At 41.4% G+C, this 16,725-nt stretch overlaps 1 protein-coding gene across 4 annotated transcripts in view; it reads left to right on the plus strand.

Annotated features, from left to right (window-relative positions):
• The first annotated feature begins 1,935 nt into the window (after nucleotides 1-1,935).
• The window catches only part of LOC135546572 (neurofibromin-like), a 133,987-nt gene continuing 119,197 nt past the window's right edge, over nucleotides 1,936-16,725 (plus strand). For all 4 annotated transcript variants that reach the window (XR_010456598.1, XM_064975120.1, XM_064975121.1 and 1 more), the window contains exons 1-2: nucleotides 1,936-2,173; nucleotides 12,740-12,883. Coding sequence is in view for 3 of the 4 variants with exons in the window: in XM_064975120.1 (XP_064831192.1) it covers nucleotides 2,114-2,173; nucleotides 12,740-12,883 (204 nt within the window). In the remaining variant the exon portion in view is untranslated. The remainder of the gene's footprint in view (nucleotides 2,174-12,739; nucleotides 12,884-16,725) is intronic.

The raw sequence follows: 16,725 nt of genomic DNA on the forward strand, positions 1-16,725 counted from the left end.
GTTTGATAGACTCTGGTCTCCACTATTCAACTATATTTCAAACTGGACAGAGTGAACGGGGTGACAAGGCAAATGTGCTGCATTGCTTAGACCTTCACCCTATTTTTATATCCAAATTGATCACATGAGTAGAAACTCGAGTCAGTTTCCTCCTATTTCATTGTATATTGTATACCTTACACACACATGTTATGTAAGGTGCTGTAAAACCTAAAAACAAATTATTGGCTCGTTGTCTCAGCGAAGGCTAGAAATAGCTAATAAGAACCTTGATCGCTGCTGCAAGTTTTATATATGTTTTTTGTGTGTTTGTGTGTTTTTGTGTCCACTATTCAACTATATTTCAAACTGGACAGAGTGAACGGGGTGACAAGGCAAATGTGCTGCATTGCTTAGACCTTCACCCTATTTTTATATCCAAATTGATCACATGAGTAGAAACTCGAGTCAGTTTCCTCCTATTTCATTGTATATTGTATACCTTACACACACATGTTATGTAAGGTGCTGTAAAACCTAAAAACAAATTATTGGCTCGTTGTCTCAGCGAAGGCTAGAAATAGCTAATAAGAACCTTGATCGCTGCTGCAAGTTTTATATATGTTTTTTGTGTGTTTAAAAAAAACTTCTTTGTGAGTACGTGTAGGTATGTAGGATATGTGTGTGTGTATGGGTGTGAATGTATATATGTATATGTGTACGTATGTGTATCTGTGTGTATGTATGTATGTGTGTATATATATATATACCAAAAAAAACAACATTTTATTATTTTTCTTAATCTTTTATTTTAATTGTATTTAAACATTTTTTTTATTATTATTATATATTTTAACTTATTTTTTAAGCCTGTCACATCTGTGAATGTGGAATGTGTTTTGTTGGTTGATTGAAAATAAGAAAACTTAATAAAACTTTAAATTGAAAAAAAAAGAAAATACATGGTAGTCTATTATGCAGTAATAATCACATTGTATGCAAAACAGAGTAATGTTGTCCGGAATACTGTGTAGAACATGCCAACACACACACACACACACACACACACACACACACACACACACACACACACACACACACACACACACACACACACACACACACACACACACACACACACACACACACACACACACACACACACACACACACCCTGGCATTAGTGTGATTAATGGAACACACAAATATAGCACTTCAGATATGTCCCACAACCAACATTCAGCCATATATCAATGATTCACTGTAAAATAAATGTCCTGTAAAATAAACCACACTTAATTTACAACAAATAAAATAATAAATTATTCATTCCCAGTGAGAAGGGAATGAACTGGTTAAACTTCTCAAGAGAAACACTCAAATTTCAGTCTTCTGTGGATAGCCTGCATTTACATTTTCTGTATGGTAGTGTGACCTTTGACCTGTAGATGGTAGTAAAGGTATACTTTTGCTGCAGATCCACTTCCACAGCACAAACCTTCTGGACAAGTAGCCTACACATGTGTCCCTAGCATGTGTGTGTGTGTGTTTGAAGCAAAAAAAGACTGAATATTGCAACACACTTTTATGATACAGATACATTCCTCATTATGTAGCACTGCACAGCTATAGTTTTTTTAAATGCCAAATGCACCTGCAACATGTTACTGGCTTATCTGAGTGACTTGTGTTGTGAGAAGAGAACCAGAATTCAAACAATAACTCCTTGATGTAATTTTAGAATATTGTTAAATATTTTAAGTAACATATGGTAGCATACACGTTCCACATGGTAGCAAATCAAGCTAGCTAGTTAGTTATATGTTACAACGTTACATTATATTTTCTTGCCAATGTTTGTGTGAATCCTATTCTCGTCGACCTTCCACATCAACAAGCGACGCACGCGCATCTTTGCTCAGCTGTCTCCTGTCCCTATCCGTTTCACTGGGAAGACTTCCGGTTGTGTGTCATGGCGGCATAGTAAAGCTTGCTCAAAGGGAAAAATAACCAACCCGTACTGTCTTTTTTAGACAGCGGTTTGGGGATTTATTTCGGGCTTAACATCGCCACGAACGTCCACATTCGTATTGGGAATTGCAAGCACCCATTAGCGGTCTCCATCCGCTCGGCCATGGCGGCACATAAACCAGTGGAATGGGTTCAGGCCGTGATAAATAGATTCGACGAGCAGGTAATAAAGTGTTTATGAGTTGGAAGTGGGAGTAACGTTAGTTAGCTGCAACCAGTTCATCTTTTGTAGATGGCTTGTGTCTGTAGCTAACTTATTTCTGCAATCGCAAAGTTTATGCTATCCTGCTTTCTTGTTGTGTACACTAGGTAGGTTGGTACTAGTATATACACAAAGTAACGTTAATAAACGTTACGACACATTTTGTATCTGTGGTTTAGATTGTGTAACAAACGTGCAAATTACTTTCAGTTAGCAAGCTAACTAGTTAGCTACCCATGTAACTAGCTAGCTAGCCAACTAAACATGCATTTTCATGTTACATAGATTTTGAGTGTTGGTATAGCTAGGACTGTTAATAGACGGCTAATAACACACAACGGCTAATATTGACTAATTCTGCCAGACAATTTGGGGAAAATATGTCACTACCAGCTAGCTACTCATAAAGTTAGCTAATTGTAAACAAATGAGGTGTGACATGCACGGATTAAAATAAAATGATTAAAATTAAGTACTCTAGCTTGTTACCTTGCATCTTGTTACTAGTTTTATTAGGTTTGAGTCAACTGAATGGACATATGCCTCCCTCCCTGTTATGTCACATGCAGTGAAAAAAACGAAGAAAGCACGCTCCTTGCATGCTGTCAGCCAACAGTCATGTTACCGAATGTGGGTTTGCAACCTGGCCATGTTTCTGCTCTGAGGTAAAGGCCTCAATGCTAAGACAAAAAAGCATTATGGATCTGTACTAATTGGCAGACATACGTTTTTGTATAATACCTACTTCTATAATTACTACATCGTTAAAGTAATATATTAGTACTGTGAGTTTCTTAATCAAACACAGATTTGTGTGCTTATGTGCTTGTGGTCACCACAGCAGCAGTCTACAAGGCTCGCCCAACAACCACAGATTGTTGGTGACATTGACAAGTTAAGGAACTTTGATTGTTTTCAGTAGATATTGCTAGATTCTGGCAAATAAAGGAACAGTCCACCCTAAAACGATCTTTTCGTATTTGTTTCATTAGTTCATTGTTGACATAGTCCCAAAATGTTTTGCTTGTCAGCAATCAGGTTTTCAAGCTAGACTATATACACAAAAGAATGTGGCCACCCCTTTCAAATTAGCCATACCCGTTGCTGACAGGTGTATAGAATCGAGCACACAGCCATGCAATCTCCATAGACAAACATTGGCAGTAGAATGGCATTCCTGAAGAGCTCAGTGATGCTCAACGTGGCACCGTCATAGGATGCCATCTTTACAACAAGTCAGTTTGTAAAATTTCTGCCCTGCTAGTGCTGCCTCGGTCAACTGTAAGTGCTGCTATTGTTTAGTGGAGATGTCTAGGAACAACAATGGCTCAGCCGTGAAGTGGTAGGCCACACAAGCTCAGACAACGGGATCGCTGAGACGTGTTGTGCCAAGAAATTGTCTGTCCTCGGTTGCAACACTCATTACCATGTTCCAAACTGCCTCTGGAAGAATTGTCAGCACAGGAACTGTTAGTTGGGAGCTTCATGAAATGGGTTTCCATGGCCAAGCAGCCGCTCACAAGCCTAAGATCACAATGCAAAGCGTCGGCTGGAGGGGTGTAAAGCTCGCCGCCATTGGACTCTGGAGCCATGGAAACGCGTTCTCTGGAGTGATGAAAAATGCTTCACCATTTGGCAGTTTGACGGACAAATCTGGGTTTGGCAGAAGCCAGGAGAACGCCACCTGCCCGAATGCATAGTGCCAACTGTAAAGTTTGGTGGAGGAGGAATAATGGTCTGGGGCTGTTTCATTGTTTGGTCTAGGCCCCTTAGTTCCACTGAAGGGAAATCTTAGCGCTACAGCATACATTCTAGACGACGGCCCTTTCCTGTTTCATCATGACAATGCCCCTGAGCACAAAGTGAGGTCCATACAGAAATGCTTTGTCGAGATCGGTGTGGAAGAACTTGATTTGCCTGCACGGAGCCGTTAACTCAACCCCATCAAACACCTTTGGGATGAATTGGAACGCCGACTGCGAGCCAGGCCAAATTGCCCAACATCAGTGCCCGACCTCACTAATGCTCTTGTGGCTGGATGGAAGCAAGTCCCAGCAGCAATGTGAGAACATCTAGTGGAAATCCTTCCCAGAAGAGTGGGGGCTGTTATAGCTGAAGAGGGGGGACCAACTCCCTATTAATGCCCATGATTTTGAAATGAGATGTGTGACAAGCAGGTTTCTACATACATTTGGTCATGTGGTATATGTAACTTTCAATATACAGCATATGCTATTGTCCAGAATTGATAGACTATCCCTTTAAGGGTGCCAAAGATTCCTCTAATGAACTTGAGATTTAAGCTGTGTGAATCATTGGGTCAGGTAGTCTAGCCAGTCCACCAATCATTTTTTACACTGTCTGTTGTCCCTAACTGTTTCTCATCAGGAGTCATTCACCATGTATCATATTGTAAGGTTGTAAACTTTCCAACAAGTCAGCTGGAGTATTTTATGTTGCTTGAGAGCTGGTATGTCTGTAGAGCAGCTCTGGTTTTCAATTTCATCCATTAGAAACTGGGCTTTGTCTGTTTTGGTCATCAAAGACCCCTGCCAAAGGGACTGAAACAGATGGTTCTGTTGGGATGGTTCTTGCAACCATGCTGCAGTGCAAGCAATGCTGCCAGAAATTCTTCACTTAAGACTCATTTGAGTGAAAGCTGTTCTACAAATATACTTGAAAAGAGTTAGGCCTAGTTTAGGGCTACCAGAGTTTGCACTATGCAATGGTTTGGATTTAGCCTAAACTTGCTTTAAGTGCCATCGCGCACTGTCAACTGCCCTCAACTCCAGTACAACTTCAGGTATAAGACTCTCTCTCATACCTCCCTTTTATTTGCCTTTTTGAAAGGGAATATCAGCACTTTGTGTTCAGTTTGGGTAGGTTCTGGGCCTCTGGTTTCAGAGACTACAGAAGGGTATTGTACCCAGACTTAGCGGCTCTGCTCGGCTTATTACAGTTTGATGAAAATATAATAAGGGATTAAAACCACCTTGTGTTAAGACTATTTAGATGCCTATAAGTCAGGGGTACTCAGTACTATTTGAGAAGGTCGGGTCACACACATTTCCAAGGTGTCAAAGGTCCAGATGGATAATATAATTTATTGGCGTAGTAACAAACCTCCACCTCGCAACCCCAAACTGTTCACACCCCTCTTGTTGGTGTTGAGAGAATGTTTCAGTTTCATAGTCAATTTCCCACAATTCTACACATTTTGCATGGGGCAGAGATGTTTGCTGCTGTTTTAAAGCTAATTTCCTGGAATTCTATGCATTCTTCCATGTCTTGCGTGTTTATATGATACCAGGGGTTGAAGCCTGACCAAGTAAAAAAATACAATAAATATACAGTGCAGCCTCATCATAAAATTTATTAAATAAAACATTTTCCTTGGCTGTCTACACACAATATCCCATAATTACAATGCGAAAACAGTAAAAAAAAATGTTTTAAAGCAAATTTATAAAAAAAAACCCAGATACCTTATTTACTTAAGTATTCAGGCACTTTGCTATGAGACACGAAATTGAGCTTAGGTGCATCCTGTTTTCATTGAGTATCTTTGTTGTTTCTACAACGTGATTGAAGGCCATCTGTGGTACATTCAATTGATTGGGCATGATTTGGAAAAGGCACACATCTATATATATAAAGTCCCACAGTTGACAGTGCATGTCAGAGCAAAAACCAAGCCTTGAGGTCGAAGGAATTGTCCGTAGAGTTCCAAGACAGGATTGTGTCGAGGCACAGATATGGGGGAAGGGTACAAACAATGTCTGCAGCATTGAAGGTCCCAAAGAACACAGTGGCCTCCATCATTCTTAAATGGAAGAAGTTTGGAACCACCAAGACCAAGATTAGGCTGCCCCGCCAACTGAGAAATTGGCAGAGAAGGGCCTTGGTCCGGTAGGTGACCAAGAACCCGATGGTCACTCTGACAGAGCTCCAGAGTTCTTCTGTGGACATGAGAGAACTTTCCAGAAGGACAACCCTCTCTGCAGCACTCCACCAATCAGGCCTTTATGGTGGAGTGGCCAGAAGGAAGCCACTCCTCAGTAAAAGGTACATGACAACCCACTTGGAGTTTGCAAAAGGCACCTAAAGACTCTGACCGTGAGAAACAAGATACTCTGGTCTGATGAAACCAAGATTGAACTCTTCAGCCTGAATGCAAAGAGTCACGTCTGGAGGAAGCCTGGCACCATCCCTACAGTGAAGCGTGGTGGCAGCATCATTCTGTGGGGATGGTTTTCAGTGGCAGTGACTGGGAGACTAGTCAGGATTGAGTGAAAGATAAATGGAGAAAAGTACAGCGAGATCCTTGATGAAAACCTGCTCCAGAGTGCTCAGGACCTCAGATTGGGGCAACGGTTCACTTTCCAACAGGACAATGACCCTAAGCACAAGCCAAGACAATGCACGAGTGGCTTCAGGACAAGTCTCTGAATGTCCTTGAGTGGCCCAGCCAGTGCCTGGACTTGAACCAAATCAAACATCTCTGGAGTGACCTGAAAATAGCTGTGAAGAGAAGCTCCCCATCCAACCTGACAGAGCTTGAGAGGATCTGCAGAGAAGAATGGGAGAAACTCCCCAAATACAGGTGTGCTATTCTTGTAGCGTCATACCCAAGAACACTCGAGGCTGAAGTTGCTGCCAAAGGTGCTTCAACAAAGTACGGACGAAAGGGTCTGAATACTTATGTCAATGTGATATTTCCGTTTTAAAAATATCTATATAAATTTGCAAAAGGTATCTTTTTTTATTATGCGGTATTGTGTGTAGATTGATGGGGGAAAAAACAATTACAGCCTTCTAAAATTGATGTAACAAAATGTGGAGGAAGTCGAGGGGTCTGAATACACACTATATATATTTTGACCCCGTTCTAGGTCCGAACATTGTCCGCCATTTGATGATGGGGGATGTAAGTCATAGGATTGTATGTGTTGGTTTTATGAGGGGAAGTTCATGCTCAGAATCAGATTTTCTGTGTGAACCTTTCTTATTTTGTCTGGAAACAATGAAAGGGTTGTGAACATTGAACACTAAGTCTAAATCACAGTTGTTTGCAACTTCAGATTCCTAAATTGACTTGGTTGTTATACATGTCAAAATGCTCCCCCAGAGAGTTTGGTGGAGGCCAATGTGCTGTACTAGATTAATGAGAAAAGTACCTCAACCTAGTAGTATTTGGCCTCACAGCCCAGAATTGCCATATTTCCTGTCACGAACTCTGATACCTCCTCCGCCCCGACCTGTTGCTTTGGCCTGTTGATTTTCTTATTTGCATTTTGTTCATAGGTGTTTGTGTCAACACCTTCTGCTAGCCAGCTAGCTAGCTCGGTTGCAATGTCGCCCACTTCGCTTGGAATAGCGAACAAACATTTCCAGTGCTTTAGAAGCTGAGTGTATTATGCTCTTGTCCGGGACAATGTTGACAATCTGTAGTTCCATTGTGGCAATTGTTTGCTAGTGAGGATTACAGGAATGAAGTTGCAGGGTAGCCTAGTGGTTAGAGCGTTGGACTAGTAACCGGAAGCTTGCAAGTTCAAACCCCCGAGTTAAACAGGCAGTTAACCCACTGTTCCTAGGCCGTCATTGAAAATAAGAATTTGTCCTTAACTGACTTGCCTGGTTAAATAAAGGTAAAATAAAAAAATATTCTTAGCAAGCAAATCAAGGGAGGGACTGTGAGATGTTCTGAGCAGGTTGATATAAGGAATGGCTTTCCTGCACTGGTTCCTCCTCTCTTGATCTGACAGGTCCAGACATCCCACAGCAGGCAGTGCCCCATCTCTGGTAATCAAAGGCGTACGTTATCCTGCTTCTCGTGGGCCCTTGAAAGGTTCAATGAATTGTGTAAGGGGTAGAAATGGGCAGATTTATCCATTCCCTTTTCTGGCTGTTGTATTGGGACGTTCAATGGTGAGAAATGTCTCAGCCCATGGAGCAAAAACTTTGCTATGAGTACTGGACATCAATAAGCTGCTCCCTAACATTATAAACCAGCATCAGGACATCACTAAGCTGCTCCCAAACATTATAAACCAGCATCAGGACATCAATAAGCTGCTCCCAAACATTATAAACCAGCATCAGGACATCAATAAGCTGCTCCCAAACATTATAAACCAGCATCAGGACATCAATAAGCTGCTCCCAAACATTATAAACCAGCATCAGGACATCAATAAGCTGCTCCCAAACATTATAAACCAGCATCAGGACATCAATAAGCTGCTCCCAAACATTATAAACCTGCATCAGGACATCAATAAGCTGCTCCCAAACATTATAAACCTGCATCAGGACATCAATAAGCTGCTCCCTAACATTATAAACCAGCGTCAGGACATCAATAAGCTGCTCCCTAACATTATAAACCTGCATCAGGACATCAATAAGCTGCTCCCAAACATTATAAACCTGCATCAGGACATCAATAAGCTGCTCCCAAACACTATAAACCTGCATCAGGACATCAATAAGCTGCTCCCAAACATTATAAACCTGCATCAGGACATCAATAAGCTGCTCCCAAACACTATAAACCTGCATCAGGACATCAATAAGCTGCTCCCAAACATTTTAAACCTGCATCAGGACATCCATAAGCTGCTCCCTAACATATTAAACCAGCATCAGGAAATTGAGTCTCATAGTTAATGTGGGATTCAATGACATTGTAAAGGGCAGCTCAGAACAGCTTTTAAAGAACTTATTTGGTCAGCAAGCACCCTTTAATATATGTCCCTCTGCCCTCCCTAAATCGTGGCTTTGAACATTTCAGCAGACTTTTAGCCCTCCAAAACTGACTACGAGACTTGCAGCTCTGGGTGTAACATTTTTTGGACAATTTTGATTACCTTCTGGAAGCAAAGCAAATTTTATAAGGAGGATGGGATCCACCCAAATCATTTGGATTCCTGGATCCTTTCACAGCATTATAAGGCAGCATTGAGACAATTACTTATAATTGACTCAAGCACAGCTCAGTTAATCCCTAACATTGAGATGTCATAATGGTTCAGCAAATGTACATTATCCCAGGGGTGTTGGAAGACCCAATGTAAGCAACCTAATCTATGTCCCTCTAACTGCCCTGAATGCCTCTGCTGATCCTACAGCTACTGTATGCAGTAATCATGTGTTTATGAACCAGTTATACTCTTAGCACTGAGGTGGTGTACCCTAGTACGAAGTCCACTGTGTGCAGCTCACCCTGCACTAATATAAATAACATGAGCATGTGCTTCTACACCTGCATTGCTTGCTGTTTGGGGTTTTAGGCTGGGTTTCTGTACAGCACTTTGAGATATCAGCTGATGTACGAAGGGCTATATAAATACATTTGATTTGATTTATTAATGCAAAGCTAGCCGGTTAAGCAATGAAAACAATCAAGCCTCCTTGAAAAGTGCTAAAAATAGCTAACATTAACATATGTAGCTTCAGAAACAAGGTTCATGAAATCAATAATTTGCTAATAACAGATGACAATCTCTGAAACTCACGTAGATAATAATGCCTTTAATACAATTTATAGTAACCCTGTTAACAAGGCATGTCCTATAGGCTGTAGTTTTGTCACACCTGAATTACTAAATAGAGCCATGGCAACATGGAACTCTAATCCACAACAGTTAACTGATGCAAGCAGTAGAATCGGATAAAAGAAATACAGCTATAAATGCACCTTATGGAACAGCGGGGAATGTGAAGAGACACATACAGGTACAGACACGCACACGGGCGCTAGCACACACTCTACACACTTACATTGTGATATTGTTATGTAATGGATTCATACATTTTGTGTTGTTGAATAACAATTGTTAAGACAGACAAACATTGTCTTATTATATGGTGTCCCTTCCATTAATGAATTGATGGTATTCTAAGAGAAAGGCCCTTGTATTCGCATGAAGATCATAGAGTCAAGTGTTTTATGTTACACAAATGATACATAATTCATCTTAATGTGAATGTTCTAAACTTCCCATCGAGGGACAATAACAGTTCTCTTTTCATGAAAAATAGGCCTCACTTTAATTACATTTCTTCTCGTGGCCCTGTCCTCTCATCCAATGTTTCTCTCCTTTCCCCTGTTTACCCCGATCATGTAATCCGAACACAGTGCTTTGGTGTGTACGTATACAATGTTAATCAGCTCTGCCAAAGTGCACATACGGGAAGAGATGGCTCCATGACCTTTTAGAAATTCCAATCCCGGCCTGTGAAACAAAGTGCTTACTGTCTGTGGTCCCGGACAGACCGGAGCTGAACTGGATGTAAAAGATTTGAAGCAGGGATGGTCCTGTGTGGACAGTGTGCACTCCAGTTCAGACTCCTGATTATTTTCTTACCCCCTGTCTTGGGACTTAAATTCCCAGGCCCAGGTTTCTCCCTGAGGCGCCCCAGTGGTAAAGTGGATCCCGATAGTAAGCAGTCATAGGTCTGCTGCTTAAGGCTCATTAACACTCCAGGCCTGATGTGCTCTGCATACGCACTAGCCAGCTACACCTCTAGGCAAGCTTAAAGGGGCTCCTCCTGCCCACAAGGTCTGGCCCAGCTTTGGATGTGATGTCTTTGTTTACACAGATGTAGCCTGGAAGGTGTGCAGCTGTGGGTGTACACCAGAGTTGTGGCAGGGCGAGGTTCTTGATAGCACAGGGCTTCATTGTTCTGACTGCAGGACATCTGGTCCTTGCCCTTCGTCAGGTGTCGTAGGCGTCCTCATAGCACCAGAGGTGTGGCATAACACTAGTGTGAAAAATATTGAATGTAGATATGTCTAGTGTGGATGTGTAGACATGTGTAAACACAGGATAAGAAGGTGAAACCATGGCTTCATGTAATTCTATTAGTCTTGCTCAAACCTGCTGCATATAGTGCATTTGGAAATTATTCAGATCCCTTGACTTTTTCCACATTTTGTTATGTTACCGCCTTATTAAAAAAAAAATGTATCGGCAATCTTCACACAATGACGAAGTGAAAACCGTTTTTTCGATTTTTTGCAAATGTATTAAAACAATCTACTTTAAACCCCTTTTTTCTCCCCAATTTCGTGATATCCAATTGGTAGTTAGTCTTGCCCCGTAGTTGCAACTCCCTTGCGGACTCGGCAAAGGTCGAGAGCCATGCGTCCTCTGAAACACGACCCTCGACAAGCTGCACTGCTACTTGACACACTGCTCGCTTAACCCAGAAGCCAGCTGCACCAAGATGTCGGAGGAAACACCGTACAACTGGTGACCGAAGCCAGCGTGCAGGCGCCCGGCCGCCACAAGGAGTTAGAGCGCGATGGGACAAGGACATCCCAGCCGGCCAAACCCTCCCCTAACCCGGACGACTCTGGGCCAATTGTGCACCGCCTCATAGGTCTCCCAGCCGGGTACCAAATCCGGATCTGTAGTGACGCCTCTTGCACTGCGATACAGTGCCTTAGACCGCAGGCGCTACTCGGGTGGCCGATAGAAATACCTTATTTACATACGTATTCAGCCCCTTTGCTATGAGCCTCGAAATTGAGCTCCGGTGCGTCCTGTTTCCATTGATCATCTTTGAGATGTTTCTACAACTTGATTGGAGTTCAGCTGTGTAAATTCAATTGATTGGATATGATTTGGAAAGGCACACATCTGTCTATATAAGGTCCCACAGTTGCCAGTGCATGTCAGAGCAAAAACCAAGCCATGAGGTCGAAGGAATTGTCTAGAGCTCCGAGACAGGAATGTGTCGAGGCACAGATCTGGGGAAGGGTACCAAAAAATGTGGAGGAAACCTGGCACCATCCCTATGGTGAAGCATGGTGGTGGCAGCATCCTGCTGTGGGGATAATTTTCAGGGACTGGGAAACTAGTCAGGATCGAGAGAAAGATGAATGGTGCAAAGTACAGAGAGATTCCTGATGAAAACCTGCTCCAGAGCACTCAGGACCTCAAACTGGGGTGAATGTTCAACTTCCAACAGGACAACAACTCTAAGCACACAGCCAAGACAACGCAGGAGTGGCTTCGGGACAAGTCTCTGAATGTCCTTGAGTGGCCCAGCCAGAGCCCAGACTTGAACCCGATCAAACATCTCCAGAGAGACCTGAAAATAGTTGTGCAGCGACGCGCTCCATCCAACCTGACAGAGCTTGAGAGGATCTGCAGAGAAGAATGGGAGAAACTCCCCAAATACAGGTGTGCCAAGCTTTTAACGTCATAGCCAAGAAGACTCGAGGCTGTAGTTGCTGCCAAAGGTGCTTCAACAAAGTACTGAGTAAAAGGTCTGGATACTTATGTAAATGTAATTTCTGCTCCTTAACTTTTAAAATAATTTGCAAATATTTCTAAAAACCTGTAGATTGAGAAATAAACAATTAAATCCATTTTAGAATAAGACTAACGTAACAAAATGTGGAAACATGTAGGGGTCTGAATACTTTCCGAAGGCACTGTGTGGTCCACTGTCTAACGCGTTCACCGTGGCTAGATTCTCTTGTGACTTTAGAATTTTTTTCTTCCTTCCTCTTAGCTTCCCGTTAAAACAGGACATCAGAACAACCACACCAAAGTCAGCACAGAGCACAACAAGGAATGTCTCATCAACATCTCTAAGTACAAGTTCTCCCTCGTCATCAGTGGCCTCACGAACATACTAAAAAATGTGAACAACATGGTAAGTGGAGCTTTTAACTTAACACTTAGCTGTTTATTTGACTTTAGCATGAGTAATGGGCATCACTACATTGCACGTCATCAACCCTACTAGAGGCCGACCGAGTAATCGGCATGGCCGATTTAACTTGGAATCGGCCCTAATTTACTTAACAGTCGGTAATCAGCATTTTTGGACACCGATTACATTTCAATTCACGAGGAGACTGCGTGGCTGGCTGACCACCTGTTATGTGAGTGCAGCAAGGAGCCAAGGTAAGTTCTAGCTAGCATTAAACTTATATTATAAAAAAAACAATAAATCTTAACCAGTTAACTACACATGCTTGATGATATTACTAGTTAACTAGCCTGTTCTGCGTTTCATATAATCAATGCTATGCCTGTTAATTTGTCATCAAATCACACAACCTACTTCGCCAAACGGGTGATGATTTAACAAAAGCACATTTTCAAAAAACAGCACAGTCGTTGCACAAATATACCTAACCATAAACATCAATGCCTTTCTTAAAATCAATACACAAGTATATTCTTTAAAACCTGCTTATTTAGTTAATTTATTTTAATGTTAACAGGCAATATTAACTTGTTATGGCTGCAATCCCAATAACGGGATAAGTGTCATCAACAACCACTGAATAGCATAGCGCTACATTCAATAAATATTACAAAAAATATTCATATTCATGAAATCACAAGTGCAATATAGGAAAACACAGTTTAGCTTTTTGTTAATCCACCTGTCATGTCAGATTTTGAAATTATGCTTTACAGCGAAAGCAATCCAAGCGTTTGTAAGTTTATCGATCGCACGACAAAACAATAAGTACACTTAGCATCAGGAAGCTTGGTCACGAAAATCAGAAAAGCAATCAAATGAATCGTTTACCTTTGATGATCTTCGGATGTTTTCACTCACGAGACTCCCAGTTACACAACAAATGTTGCTTTTGTTCCATAAAGATTATTTTTATATCCAAAATACCTCTTTGTTTGGCGCGTTATATTCAGAAATCCACAGGAAAGAGCGGTCACGACAACGCAGGCAAATTCCAAATAGTTTCCATAATGTCCATAGAAACATGTCAAACGTTTTTTATAATCAATCCTCAGGTTGTTTTAAAAATATATAATCGATAATATATCAACCGCAAATGTCTTTCACAGTAGGAGAGAGGAAAACAAATGCTGTCCAAACTCTGTTGCGCGAGCAAAACTCATGTGACCACTTGACGCGATGTTATCGTTCTGGGTCATTTTTTCAAAATAAAGCCTGAAACTATGCCTGAAGACTGGTGACACCTTGAGGAAGCTATAGGAAAAGGAATCTGGTTCATATCCCTTTTAAATCCAGAAAAGGGTGGCTATGGAACATGGAGTTTTCAAAATAGAAGCCACTTCCTGTTTTGATTTTCCTCAGGGTTTTGCCTACAATATCAGTTCTGTTATACTCAGACAATATTTTGACAGTTTTGGAAACTTTAAAGTGTTTTCAATCCAATACTAATAATAATATACATATATTAGCGACTGAGGAGCTGGCTGTTTACAATGGGCACCTTTTCATCCAAGCTTCTCAATACTGCCCCTGCAGCCATAAAAAGTTAACTAGGGAAATTGTGTCGCTTCTCTTGCGTTCATTGCAAGCAGAGTCAGGGTATATGCAACAGTTTGGGCCGCCTGGTTTGTTTCGAACTGTATGAAGACCATTTCTTCCTAACAAAGACCTTAAATAATTTGCCAGTATTTTACATAATTATGACGTAACATTGAAGGTTGTGCAATGTGGCAGCAATATTTAGACTTAGGGATGCCACCCGTTAGATAAAATACGGAACAGCTTCGTATTTCACCGAAATAATAAACGTTTTGTTTTCAAAGTGATAGTTTCCGGATTTGACCATATTAATGACCAAAGGCTCGTATTTCTGTGTTTATTATCATTAAGTCTATGATTTGATAGAGCAGTCTGGCAGAGCGGTGGTAGGCAGCAACATGCTCATACGCATTCATGCAAAAAGCACTTTCCTGCGTTTGCCAGCAGCTCTTTGCATTGCTTGAAGCAATAGCACTGTTTATGACTTCAAGCCTATCAACTCCCGAGATTAGGCTGGCAATGTCACGTTCTGACCTTAGTTCTTTTGTTATGTCTTTGTTTTAGTATGGTCAGGGTGTGAGTTGGGTGGGTTGTCACTTTTTCTATGTTGTGTTTTGCGTTTGGCCTGGTATGGTTCTCAGAGGCAGGTGTCGTTAGTTGTCTCTGATTGAGAATCATACTTGGGTAGCCTTTTCCCACTTGTGTTTTGTGGGTGATTATTTTCTGTTGTGTGTATGTCACCTTTCAGAACTGTTTCGTTTCGATCCTCCTTTGTTATTTTTTTTAGTGTTCTCGGTTTAATAAATATATGACGAACACTTACCACGCTGCACATTGGTCCTCACCTTCTTCCACCGACGACCGTTACAAGCAATATTATAGTGCCTATAAGAACATCCAATAGTCAAAGGTATATGAAATACAAATGGTATAGAGAGAAATAGTCCTATAATTCCTATAATAACAACAACCTAAAACTTCTTACCTGGGAATATTGAAGACTCATGTTAAAAGGAACCACCAGCTTTCATATGTTCTCATGTTCTGAGCAAGGAACTTATACGTTAGCTTTCTTACATGGCACATATTGCACTTTTACTTTCTTCTCCAACACTTTGGTTTTGCATTATTTAAACCAAATTGAACATGTTTCATTTATTTGAGACTAAATTGATTTTATTGATGTATTATATTAAGTTAAAATAAGGGTTAATTCAGCTTTGTCATTATTACAAATATATATACAGTGGGGAGAACAAGTATTTGATACACTGCCGATTTTGCAGGTTTTCCTACTTACAAAGCATGTAGAGGTCTAATTTTTTATCATAGGTACACTTCAACTGTGAGAGACGGAATCTAAAACAAAAATCCAGAAAATCACATTGTATGATTTTTAAGTAATTAATTTGCAATTTACTGCATGACACAAGTATTTGATCACCTACCAACGAGTAAGAATTCTGGCTCTCACAGACCTGTTAGTTTTTCTTTAAGAATCCCTCCTGTTCTCCACTCATTACCTATATTAACTGCACCTGTTTGAACTCGTTACCTGTATAAAAGACACCTGTCCACACACTCACTCAAACAGACTCCAACCTCTCCACAATGGCCAAGACCAGAGAGGGTGTAAGGACATCAGGGATAAATTGTAGACCTGCACAAGGCTGGAATGGGCTACAGGACAATAGGCAAGCAGCTTGGTGAGAAGGCAACAACTTTTGGCGCAATTATTAGAAAATGGAATAAGTTCAAGATGACGGTCAATTACCCTCGGTGTGGGGCTCCATGCAAGATCTCACCTCGTGGGGCATCAATGATCATGAGGAAGGTGAGGGATCAGCCCAGAACTACACGGCAGGACTTGGTCAATGACCTGAAGAGAGCTGGGACCACAGTATCAAAGAAAACCATTAGTAAAACACTACGCTGTCATGGATTAAAATCCTGCAACACACGCAAGGTAGCGCTGCTCAAGCCAGCGCATGTCCAGGCCCGTCTGAAGTTTGCCATTGACCATCTGTATGATCCAGAGGAGGAATTGGAGAAGGTCATGTGGTCTGATGAGACAAAAATAGAGCTTTTTGGTCTAAACTCCACTCTTTGTGTTTGGAGGAAGAAGGATGAGTACAACCCCAAGAACACCATCCCAACCGTGAAGCATGGAGGTGGAAACATCATTCTTTGGGGATGCTTTTCTGCAAAGGGGACAGGACGACTGCACCGTATTGAGGGGAGGA

The sequence above is a fragment of the Oncorhynchus masou genome, chromosome 9 (assembly GCF_036934945.1).
Source record: "Oncorhynchus masou masou isolate Uvic2021 chromosome 9, UVic_Omas_1.1, whole genome shotgun sequence".
NCBI lineage: Eukaryota > Metazoa > Chordata > Actinopteri > Salmoniformes > Salmonidae > Oncorhynchus > Oncorhynchus masou.